This window comes from Cheilinus undulatus, linkage group 5, assembly GCF_018320785.1.
Source record: "Cheilinus undulatus linkage group 5, ASM1832078v1, whole genome shotgun sequence".
NCBI classification, from domain to species: domain Eukaryota; kingdom Metazoa; phylum Chordata; class Actinopteri; order Labriformes; family Labridae; genus Cheilinus; species Cheilinus undulatus.
The window spans coordinates 19355419-19368139 of record NC_054869.1 but is presented as its reverse complement, the minus strand read 5'-3'; the positions used below and the strand labels follow the sequence as shown (position 1 = coordinate 19368139).

Sequence of the window (12721 nt, the reverse complement as noted above, 5' to 3'; positions counted from 1 at the left end):
TTTTTTTTTCAAGGATATGTCGCTCCTGAATAATTTTTTTTAAAATACTTTGACTACTTTGATTAGGTTTCTTTTGGTCATTCTTTTCTCTTAGGTACTCTCTGATTGAAATCATACGCCATTATTTCTAACTGAGTGTTTAATCTTCTAAAAATGTGGAATTCCTTTTATAAAAAGGAAACATAATCTCTTTTGAACCACACCTTTAGCGCTGGTAAGACAGACTTGTCATAAAACCAAACTGTCCATGGAGGAAAAGGTTCAAATACTTCAACACCCAGAAAGCACTGGGCTCATTGCCCTCCAAAGCCCCTCTCTGCTGAATTCTATTGGATATGTGTGCCCAGCGTCTCAAGTGGGTGGTTTAATGTAAATAAAAAGCTTGTTCTGACCTGTCAAGGAAACAAAAACATGCTGAGACAATGTAAGAAAAAAACAGAAGCTGTGGGCTTTTATAATGCAAATAATACTTAATAATAGAAACTTAAAGCTTCTCATCTCACAACTTTTCCTAAATACATGTCTTGTGTGTTTTCTCAAGCCTTTAGGGTACTAAAATCAAATACACAAAATTTCTGAATATTTGTTTATTTTAAAGATATAGTTTTGGATAGCTGCACGGCATCGCAGGGGTTAGCGCTGTTGGTAAGCAAGAAGGTCCTTGGTTCGCTTCCCGGTCAGGACCTTTCTGTGTGGAGTTTGCATGTTCTCCCCATGCATGTGTGGGATCTCTCCGGGTACTTTGGCTCCCTCCCACCACCAAAAACATGCTCGTTAGGTTAATTGGTGACTCTAAATTGGCTGTGAGTGTGAGCATGCCTGGTTGTCTGTCTCTATATGTCAGCCCTGCTATTGACTGGCGACCAGTCCAGGGTGTACCCTGCCTCTCACTCAATGACAGCTGGGATAGGCTCCAGCCCCCCACCCCCCCCAACCCTAACCCTAACCCTTGGCAACAGGGATGAGAGAGTGGGAGAGAGACATGTGGGAAAGGAGCCTCAGGCCGGGCTTGAACCTGGGCCACTAGAAGGGCAAGACCGAATGGCTGGGCCATCTGCACCTTGATTTCTGAATATTTATTCTGACTGTTACTGTTGTCATACAGACCGCAGCTGTGAAATATTAATTTCATGAGTGTGTTGCCCCCCCGGCGATAATCTCTAAACTACAGTTAGGCTGTAATACCCCATATTTATTCACAGGAAATTTGGGAACAAACGGAGACAGAAAGAGAGATAAAGAGTGACAACCTACGTACGCACAGACGGAGAGAAACACTGAAGAGGATCTACAGAAAGTTTTTCTAAGGGATACATTGGCATATATTGAAAAGATAATTCATTTTATGAATTATTTTGTGTAAAATACTTAAAGCACTAAGCTGGTCTACAACGTCGTCTACAATCTACAGGCTATGAACAGTAACTGAAACAATATCTAAAACCATTCTTACTAACACACACAAGCATAATGTAGTCTGATAAAACATATAAACAGTCAACTTGAATGTTGGGCACTTAGTCTACAAAAATATCGGGTTTGCAAGGTTAATATAAAGGCTTGATGGGAGAAATATTTTTAAACCTTTGCCATATCCAACCAACAAGAACATTTCATTTCTAAAGTTTTCTGAGAGGGCAAATATTTTTAAAATAAGGTAAAACTAAAGTCTGGTGTCAGAAGAACTCCAGGTATCAGACAAAGATTGGGGAGTTAAGAGTTAATCATGACTTCTTTTTGTTCAGCGTATTTCTTTGCTTATTGTCCATCTCAACAGGAGACATTAATAAGACCTGGCTTTAAAAAAGAGGAAAACACTGTAAATAGACATGAGACATTGAAAAGGTTACCATATAGGCTTTGTGATACTTATTTAACGTACTTTCTTGTGAAAAGACACACCATTGTTGTGTTTCTGTGTATAAATAATGATATTAAACATGACAGGGTGGCAGACCGTTGTTGTGTTTGGATGTGTAAGAATGCTTGCTCTCCTGGTGTTAAAAAATCACAGTGAAATTCACTGCAACATGAAGATGTCAGTTTTAGTGGGTGCACAGTTACTGCAGTGCCACCACCAGCTGTATCTGTAGCTCCAGCCATGCAGCATCCTGCCCCCTTGCATGCTGCAGCCCAAATTCTCTAATCTGCATTCTGTCTCGTATCAGTCATGTTTTTCAGACTCTAACAGTACTGTTTTGAAATTATTTATATCCATATCTACAATAATACTGATCTTGGACACATTTTGTTTCAGTCTCTGCCCTCATGGCCAGTGTGTGGGCAGGAACCAGGCTTGCACAGAAAAATATTTGGAAGAGTAGGTCTTAGTTTGAAAGGCATCTAAAAAACTCAGTCAGGCAGAGTTTTTGGGGTACACGAGCAGCAGATTTCCTTACAGTTAATAGTGAGGGAAGTGAAACACTGTTCATTTACAGTACATCTACATTTACAGTACGAATCATCTTAAAGGTGAAGTTGCACTTTAAGTTCAAATTTATCAAATGGTTGATTTTTGCCAGAAATATATTGTATAAAAACCCTCAAGCAACCCTAGTTCAGCAGACAACATTAACACATGCAGTTATTTCTTTGCATGTTAAAACGTTTCCTTGTAAAATAAGCGGGCACACTTTCAGACAGAGGAATACTGTATATCAAACAGAACATGAAAAAGAATAAGTGGCAGGTTTAGCTTTGTGGCCTTCAGTTCCTTGATTTTTGAATTCTAAATCCACAGGGAACTTGTAAATAGAAAAACTAATACTAAAAATCTCTTACATTGCCATGGATGACATGCACCACAAAGCTTTTTTCAAGATCCTTAAACCTTTATCTCTGCCTTTTCAATCCACCAGAAAAGGCTGTTGTCAAAATATGTTTTCATGTGAAAGAGACAAGTTGTTGTTGTTATTTCAGAGCGGTCTGGTTCCTCTCTCCCTAATTTGTGGATATAAATGTTGCAAATCTTGGCAACAGCTTAACTGCCAATCAGCTGTGATCACAAAACATGTGTGGAAGAAATATTAAAGTAATTAAAAGTAAGAAAAGTGAGCAAATCAAATTCAGCTTAGGGCCCTCATTAAACCAGGGACAGCCCTGCATGCTTTGAAGCTCTTTTACATAAAACAGAGATGAAACTGGCTGTTAGGCAGCGCCTGATAACATTTGTCCATTATAGACTGTGGAGGGCCATCTGTAGCATAACAGCAGATGCACCATCATTTCACACAAAGACCTCATTAGTGCTTCTCTGCTTGCTTTTGGAAGTTTTTTTGAATTACATCCAGATATAACTACTGGTTGACAACCATTTTAGATTTAAAAATGTTGTGTTGAGTTGCACACAATGTAAAAGTATTATTATACAAATCGTGTTCTTTTGTAATTGATCTGTTAATGGCAAAGACTTAAATCACATCCTTCTCTAGAAGCTCATTAATCTTTGCCGTGTATGTGCTCCTAGCTGGATAGGTTGTATCCCTGCATTGGGGAAAAAGGGTGCCTTGGTCAAGTCCACTCTTTATTAAGATTAATGAACAGCTTGACATTTTTAGTCCTCTGTCTGAATCGATAATTTTAATACTCATGAGGGCCAATGGGGATCTAAGCTTGCGGAACACACATTGTGGCCACAGGGCGCATGTTAAATGTCCAAGTGGTAATCAATGCAAAGAAATTAGCTATTGATCTCTTATAGTTTTGTAATAGGTTATCTATTGGTTTGCTCTTTCGGAAAATTCCAATATCAGTCGGATGGAATTGTGTTGGCAATATTGCTGTGGGGTGTGTGTATGTAAGCACATACACATGGTCTCCATGTGAGTTTGCATGTGTGTGCAGGGTCACTTTCTAATTAGCAGAGAGGGCAGATTGTAAATAAACATGTTGAGGGGAATATTGGTGATTTTTCATCAGATCCACGCTTCATTACAAATAAGGCTGGGAACTTTAGATTGGTTTTGTGCTGGCTGACTAAAAGATTCATATTTTAACACATTTTCACTATTTTTATTGAACAGTTTGTGGGACCGCATGCTTTATTTACAAAGAACAACAACAACATATGACTGAAGTAACATTTCATTATATATTGCATATATTTATTTACGAGTGTCCTGAGTGTATAGGTAATAAAAAGAGACACATAAGGACTAGAGTTCTTAACCCAAGTATTAACCTTTGAGAAAACCAGTGTCACATTTTAACATATGTAATTTCTGTTTCTGAATCTAACAATGTATTGATTCAATTACCAAGTTCTAGCCAAATTACCAACCTACACATCACTTAAACACATCTCTCTTGTCTTTCTTCAGAATATGCAGTGTGATCTTGATATGGATCTGCTTTGCTGGGGTAGTGGGAAGCTTGGCCAGAGTGGGCATGGCAGGCTGAAGGATGTTCACCCTGTGGAGGCCCATATGAAAGAGTTCACTGCAGTTGGGCTGGGAAGGGTGAAGTTGATGGCATGTGGATCCAGTCACTGCATTGTGATTACAGGTATTGGCCCCTTTTCCCTCTGACATTATCTGCCTTCTTTCAATGCATGCCAGCATTGTTAAAGTATGAGTTTATGTTTTTTTTATTTTGGTACTCCTTTTGATTTCTGGATGCAAGTTTTATATGTTCAAAACACAATATGCAAATTTCTGCTGCCAGGGGACTTTCAATCAAAACAATAGCACAGTCTGACGAGTACAGACCAGCAGTGTTCTAGTACTCGAGAAGGGTCTCAAGACCACATTTTGAATGTCTTCGTCTTATCTCAGAATCAAGAGGATTTTTGCTCAGTCTTTTGTCAGTCTCAGACTTGATGAACTCAGACCACTACTGATATGCAGTTCTTGCCTCCTCTGCACCAGTTTAGAGGGCTTTTAGAATAGGGGGCACTACAAAGAGACACAGCCATGCACATTTAGGTCACAAATGCTGCAGTCTCTTATGTTTCTTAATTGCAACCAACCTCTTTTTAAATTCTCACTTCCCATGAAAAAAAGTTGGACTTTTGAGGACTTTTTTTTTGTTTTACCACACCTCTGTTTGTTTATTCACGGTGATGAGCTTGGATTTTTAAGTATTTTGTTACTGAATTTTGTTCAGGCCGGACTTTTAAAGGTATTTTCAGTTAAACTGTTCCTGATTAATGAATGTTGTAATTTGACTTAAAACAGCTGCCATTAGGTCACTAACTGTAATGCCTCCTTGGAAATCTATTCAAATGCCTTATGTGTCAGACACCTTCAAAAACCCAGCTCTTACAAACCAGTCCATCTTATTTCTAATCAGAAATACCCAACACTTATTTTAGACCTTACTCACCACAGGAATCTTGAAAAACATCTAATTAAGAGTTATTTAAGACACTTCAGGAATTGTCAGTGACTTTCTAATTCAAGGATTACTTTTTGACATGAAATTAGTTGAACAAATTTTCTAAGATTTGAGACTTTTGCATTGTGTTACTTTTCCACCATGAGATAATTTTTCTTTTTGTATGATTCTTGTCTTGGTCTTGACTTGGTCTTGACCCCAAAAAATCTTAGTCTTGTCTTGGTCTCGGTGCACTCTAATCTCAGACATTTTCTGGTCTTAGATAGTGTGGTCTTGACTACAACACTACAGACTAGTGCTGCCCAGGTATGGCTGTCTTTGCTGCTTACTTCTTGTTTAGAATTGAGGACTCTGTTCAATAAAAATGGCACCTCATGAGGTGTATTTACTAAACAGAAAACCAACATTTTGTTTTCATTCATAAATTTCTCATAATGAGAGAGGAATGCACCTAAAAGTGCACTTCCATGTTCATGCTAAAAGTGGTCCCAGAATGCACCTGTGCTCTGGGATTCAGGGATGTGCATGCTGGCGTCACTTCCAACATGAATGCAAAAGTGCACTTTAAAATGCAATTCTCCCTATTGTGAGAAATTTATGAATGAAAACACAACTTAAGTTTCTGTTTTGTGGATATGCATTATGATGTGCCATTTTTATTGAACAGAATACTCAGTTCAAAACAAGAAGTTGTATCGAAGGAGGCTCTTGAGGTGAGCAGTGCAGGTCTTATTTCCTAGGAATGCAGTGAGTGGTTGGATCCCATGTTATAGAGGTGAGTTTGGGCGACTGAACTCGCAACCTATGACAGTGCCCATACAGGACATGTGCCCTTATAATAATAAAAAATTAAGAATTTCTCTGTTTTGAAAACTTTAAGAAATATTTGAGATACTGGAAGAGCTCAATTTAAAACTATATAAATAGACTGTAAATAGTCACTTTTTAAATTCATATGGATATTTCAGCAAAAATTTCTACATATTGTACTTTTAAATGTATCGTTCGTTTGTCTTGTGCAAAGAAAAACATGTTCAAAAGATCCATTTGAATGTGTGTAAGTTGTCTAATTCTCTTTTTTTTAATACAGACCTTAAAGTAACCAAGGGTTTCAATTCACATCCTCTTATATGTGTAGGGTTGACACACAATGTGACATGAAGTATTCTCCTCCCTGTCCATGAGGTAATACTGGCCTACTTATTTGCCAATTTGATAGAAACCCCGATGACAGGAAGGGAGAAGGCTCCTTTAGTACATTAGCTGGCAGTAGCCATAAATCAGTAGCCTAGATAAGTCTTATAGATCACCTCAACACAGGGATCTTATACCTCTACTATCATTACAGGGAAAAAGGTGACATTTTTGATTGATTAAAATGGTGCAGGCTAGCTTAGGCTAAATCATGTTAAGTGATGTGACACTGCAGTTTCACATATCATATTTCTGTCAAGACAATGATGGTGGAAGGCATTGTCAAGGCATGATATCTGACAACAGCAGACATCTGGGGGGACCGGTGGAGATTTATGGGAAGGTTTTAGTGGTCTGAGGGAGATGAGAGAGAGTAAAAAGTGGTCCTTTTTTGTGCATTGTCACTTCCAGACTGACTGTAAATTTTGCTCCAGTGCTGTTGGGAAATGGAGACATTTACACATCCTGACAAATTGCCTGTTGTAAAAGTATTTACTGGTCTTGTCCTCCCTTTACTCTTGACCAGATCACAAACACGTACATCCCTCACCTAGGCAGAAATATTTACCCGTAGCAAATTTATGTGACATACGTTTATGTGGAATACCTGAGCTCCAGCCCACAGCGTGCCATAATGGTGTCACATTTAGAGTAGTGGTCTCCTGTTAATGTTTTAATAGGGGAGGTCTTGAGCAGGTCGTAATGGTTTTACATTAGCCAGATTGTCTCAGATCTGTAGTCATTTGGCCCTGCCAGTTCAAAGAAAAGCTTGTTTTAATCAAAAGGGTACAGTTAAAGGTTATTGCCCTTGTGATTATCATCAACTCCGTTAAACAATCATCTGTAAAAATGACTGGTTTCAGGGCCTGCTCTCACAGAAAATAGTATGAATAGTATATGTTTGGTTTGGTTTTCAGTTGCAAGTCTGACAGTGAATAATTGCTGGTGTGATTTATGACACATTTTTAATTTATGATAATTTGGCCATTTCAGAACTTGTTTTTAAAAATTAAACGAAATTAATTGTTGAATAATGTGAATGATAGTGTAAATTATCATTCATTTTCTAGAAAATAATTGTTTTCTCAATTTTGGGTAGAAGATAACCTTTGAAAACCTTTGAAACTCAGTCTCCTCTGTTGAAATTTTTGCCCATGTTCATAAATTGCTCCACTTTTTAGAAGAGCATTATAAACTGCAGCCACTGGGTGGCAGTATGAGACTGCCAATAAGAGTGTGGCAGTGGCGAGGAGATGGGGGTAGGTGGAAGGGAGGCCCACACTTACCTCACACTCAGACAGAGCTATAATTTACTAATAGTGTGGGAGCCGCCATTGCTGTTATCTTTTAATAGATTTGTATGGGGGAAAGCAGGTGCCTGTTGTTAATGTGTCCAATTGCCCAAGTTGCCTACAGAATTTAGGGCATCCATCACTGTCGTCAGCAGTGACACCCTGTCGTTCTACTTCACGCGGCGGGCCGGCCGGGCTGGGCTGGTAACAGATGAGGCTTCTCTCTCCTCCAGACGCCCACAGTCACACAGAGACGACCACCATACGTGCTAGTGCATGCAAACACACAAAAAACACACACAGCTACACTACATTCTTAGAGGGCAAAATCAACTCAAACCTGTTATTGTTGTGATGCATCAGGTTGTGTATTGAATATTTAATACGTAAAGAAAATAACAGGCCTGTTTTTCTATATATGGATCTGTAAAGATTCATGTTAAAAATTAAGTAGGATAAGGGCTATGGTGGAAAGAAAAAATGCCAATAATCTCAATAAACTTGGCCCCCATTGCTTTGAATTCTTGAACTTCCAGCTGCACCCTTGAGCTTAGCCAGGGGCACCATGTTGCTTGCAAGTTTGCCCTCCGCCCTGAAAAACACCCCGTGCAGCTGTGTTTCTTTAGACCTGGCCTGAGAGTTGGAGGGTATACAGAGGTGCCTGCTAATACCTTGTTAAAGCTGTTTCAGTTGCTGGGTCTCAGTGAGGTCAGTGTCAGTACCGCTTTAGTTGGAGGCCCTTGATCTGCTGGATGTCGGATGAAGCCAAGGACTCATGTGCTGGCCGCTTGTGACCTATCCTTATTTTCTACATGGGGCCTCACTTTTGAGAGTCCCATACACTGTGCTGGAAGTCAGAAATAGTTGATTTTTATTTTTGTACTCAAAGCTTTTATAAAAAACACTTTAGTGACTTCTCAAAGCTTTTGCTTCTTAAATATTGTGATGAGAGATGCCTGGCACATAGAAAATGTTATGTTTTAAAAAGCGGTAGACGAGGGGCCTAGAGGTTAGATTATCCTTTCCATTCCTCTTCTTTTTGTTCATCTCTCTTTCCATATTAGTGGTGAATCTCTGTTAGGCCCTGATGTCAGGTGTTAATCAGCAGTAGGGCTATGACCTAGCTTTCTAACCCTCTCCTCCTCCCTGACATCTCCCTTAACATAAAACAGCCCTCACTCTCACAGTAATTGTAACCATCGTGTTACTTTTTCACCGCTTTACAGTGTTTCCCTCTGAATGCTGTTGGTAAGTACCACTTATGAGTTAAGCTCAGGTGCCTCCCTCATTCCTCAGCTGTGAACACATAGTTTCCTCCTTAACATAAAACTGTTTTACAAATTAATTGTAGAACATGTACACCAAAAGAACACAGTTTAAAGTTTTTGGAGTGAATAATTTTATTCTGCTTGTCACTAAAAACAGGTATTGACTCAGATTGTATTCTTTAAATCATAAAAAGTACAAAAGTTGAGACACCATAGTTCTGTTTATTCAGTTTGATGATGTCCATTAAAACAGCAGCAGGTATAGGTTGCTATGAATTATTTTGATCTGAAATCTAGTATCGTTTTTGAAAAAAAAAAATCCTCAGAAGTAAGAAGAATGGACAATTACCATCTGATTATTATAGGCATTCAGGGCACAGTTACGTCTCAGTAGAATCAAAGAGAAGAAACGCTGAGATAAAGAGCGATAAAGGCGGAGGGAGACAGATGGAAACACAGGCAGACAGACAGTCACTGTGGCAGCAAAACAAATCCTTGAGGTGCACACGACTCTTCCTTTCAAAGCACCAGTCATAGCCAGGCTCTGCCTTGAGGAAGGGGTTCATAGAGACTTGAGTGGCTACTTCTGAAAACATATAATTCACATGGACTGTCAGGGAACTGTTGTTAATATGGAGACCTATTTTCTCATTTTCTCTTTCTTCCTGTCTTTCTTTCAAGCCATATGTGCCTGTAGGCAAATGCACCTTTACCTAATGTATTTTATTGTCTTGTTTAATGTTTGTCAAAGAGTGCAATACTCAGAATAATTCAAGGAAAGTATTGGCCATCCCCCTGCATGACAACTCCAATATGTCTGCTTTGGACCCAGCACAGAGGGGAGCTTTGGTAATAATTTGCCGTTTAGCTGTGTTGATGTTTTTCTACAATTTCCCAGTTGGGAAAGGTGAATGAGTGGAAAAAGGGGGGAGAGGGGAAAATAACCTCTGTCCTTGCTTTTTGCCCTCTCTCTCACTCATTGTTTTTTTTCCTTTTCTTCCTACCTTACTCTCCCCCTTGATCTTTGGGCTAATTTGCTTGAGCAGATTGAAGGTTTAGTTTCCCTCTCAATTGCTTTTTAAGGTTAATCGTGGGACAGAAGTGTTTATGTTGCTGTAAAGTGGGTTTAACTTTCCCAGTGAAGCATGGGGGACTTGAAATATGTTTTTCGCCATCATTTTTTTCCTCTTCCCCCATCAAAAAAAAGGAAAAAAGACAACATTATTGAGAACAAAAGATAGGGGAGAGGCTTGCCAATTAGCTGCTAATGAGACAAGCTTGTGAGGATATCCAAATCCTCAACGTGTTAACATTTACAAACCCCCCAGTCTCCATCAACCTGTGCCTCCCCCATCTGCCCTTGCACCCAGCCTCTTGTAAGGCGGTGAGGGCACCTCTGAGGCCCTCTGTGTGATTATTCACACATGGCCGTGGCCCTTGTGCTTTATGCAGCGAGCAGAACAAGAAAGAAATGCCTGACGTATGGCTAATGTAGAAACTGACACATGGCCAAGGCTTTATTTTTTTCATCTAATTTTTCTCTCTCACACACACACACACACAAGCTCTACCAGCTCCTCTATAGATAGATAGATTGATCCAAAGAGGAACTTTGTCCCTCGCCATCCGTTCTCAATTTTCCCTAATATAGCAAAGCCAGGAATTGGGTGGGAAGGTTGTGGTTGTGGTGGCTGGTAAGGGAAACACATTTGATAAGTGAAAAATAATATGCCAAGAGAAAAACCAGTCATCCCATTTGCCTTTGACATGCTTTTTATCAGAGCTGTCTGTGTTGGAAGTGAAAATAAAATCTGCTTTTGTAATAGAGATCTTTGGACAGCCTTGAATGATTCGCCACTACTCTGTTCCGGCCTCATTTTCTCCAGAGTGTGTATTGGGAGCGTGTTTGGAATCTCAGCGGGGAAAATCAAATGTGAGTTGGCCTGGAAGTGTTGCAGTAAACAGTGAGAAAAAGCAAACACAGGCCAGATCGGGGAATATCATGCAGAGTAATTTTTGGACTAAAAAGAGGAATTGTGTAATGGAACAGCACAAATTCTCCTCTCCAAAGGGACCTCTAATTGATTCTGTGCTTCATTATGGGCTTTCTCAGGGAGCAGTGGACGTCTCACTTTATTATGAAAACAGAGCAATACACATTTAAGAGGGTGCCATGGTGATTATAGCGATAAAGTTCTCACAGCATTTGGCAGCAAATGATTAATTTATAGCTGTAGCTTATTCTTAAATTGTATTCTTTTTCCATGGAGGTAGCAGGGAGTAGCAGTTTGAAAACAACCTTAACCCCAACTGAAACAATTAAATGAAAAGCAGCGAATTGAAAGCGAGAGGGTTTGAGAGCACAAAATATTGCAAGGCTCCACTTGATATGTTATTTGTCGGGGGCAGTACATTTGTGCATGTTAACTAACTGTGCCACTGGACTTGGCCTGCTCGTAATAGGGTTCCAGCACAAACATTTTCTCTCAGGGATTTCTATTATTAATTCTGTCTGAACACATCCACAAATGAATAATGAAATAAATAATGAAAACGTTATTACTTTTGGCAGCTGGGTCATTTCTCGTTTCCTGCTTTTTCCTCTGCTTGTTTCCCACTAATTAACTTTCCAAGGAGTTGTCCTCCTTTTCACAAAATGAATTTCATCTGTATAGTGGGGTACTGGAAGTGTGGGTGCACAGTCTCACGCAAAAGCAACAACCAGAACAATACACATGTCCTTCAACAGTTGATTGTCATATAAAAGGGATAAAATAAATATTTATTTTACCCTTTTGTAGTCGCACACAGCTGGCACATTGTTGTTTTGTTTAGCCATCACAGGTTGAGTCAAGCAGGTACACAAAATGATGTGTAACCTACTTAGAATTCATATTACTGAACAGTGAAGCCCAAGAAAGTTGGTCTTCAGCTTTCTTTTTACAATAAAGTATGAACAGCTTCCAGCAGTATCTTAGTTGGCAAATCTAGATTCCTCCCTCCCTGCCTGGTCCACCACCACTCATCTCCCTCCTTTCAGATGCTTGCCCTATGCCCCGCACCATGCTGTTTAAGGCTTGTGTGCTGGGACAGAGGCTTGGCGATAAGTAGCCCTCATTTAATATGGATCTTAAAGAGGGCAGTAAACCTCAGCCTCAGTAGAAGTCCCCCCGTCCCTCTGGCATTACTATATAGATGACCCTTCTCTCTCTCCCCTCATTAGAGTCATTGCAAACTCTTTCATACTGCCTCTTCCTTCTCTCTGCCTTTTACTGTTAATTAGTTTGCTTTGTAAGGTTAGACGTGCGGACGGAGCAACTTTGGGAGTGTTTGGCTGCCATCTGTGTGCATACGGCTCTAACTACGTACAGATGGTGTGTGCTCACAGACAGGTTGCTTCTTGTGGGGAAAAAAAGCACGGGAGACGGTTTTGGTTATTTTAACAAGATTTATGGCCATTCTCACAGGTTACCGTTTGAGCTGTAATGATGATTGTTATTCGGCTGTCAAAAAAGGATAATTTAAGGCAAGAGTAAGAGAGGGAAGAGTATGTATATTTCTTCATTTCCAGATTCTCAATGATGAATCATTTAGGAAAAAAACAGCTAATTCCTGGGAAAGTTGCTTTGTTGA

General features: G+C 39.6%; 1 protein-coding gene across 7 annotated transcripts in view; it reads left to right on the top strand.

Moving 5' to 3' along the window:
• Positions 1 to 12721, top strand: part of LOC121509839 (probable E3 ubiquitin-protein ligase HERC1) — a 426335-nt gene that overhangs the window by 9116 nt on the left and 404498 nt on the right. For all 7 annotated transcript variants that reach the window (XR_005991901.1, XR_005991902.1, XR_005991900.1 and 4 more), the window contains one exon: positions 4320 to 4503. Coding sequence is in view for 3 of the 7 variants with exons in the window: in XM_041787528.1 (XP_041643462.1) it covers positions 4320 to 4503 (184 nt within the window). In the remaining 4 variants the exon portion in view is untranslated. The remainder of the gene's footprint in view (positions 1 to 4319; positions 4504 to 12721) is intronic.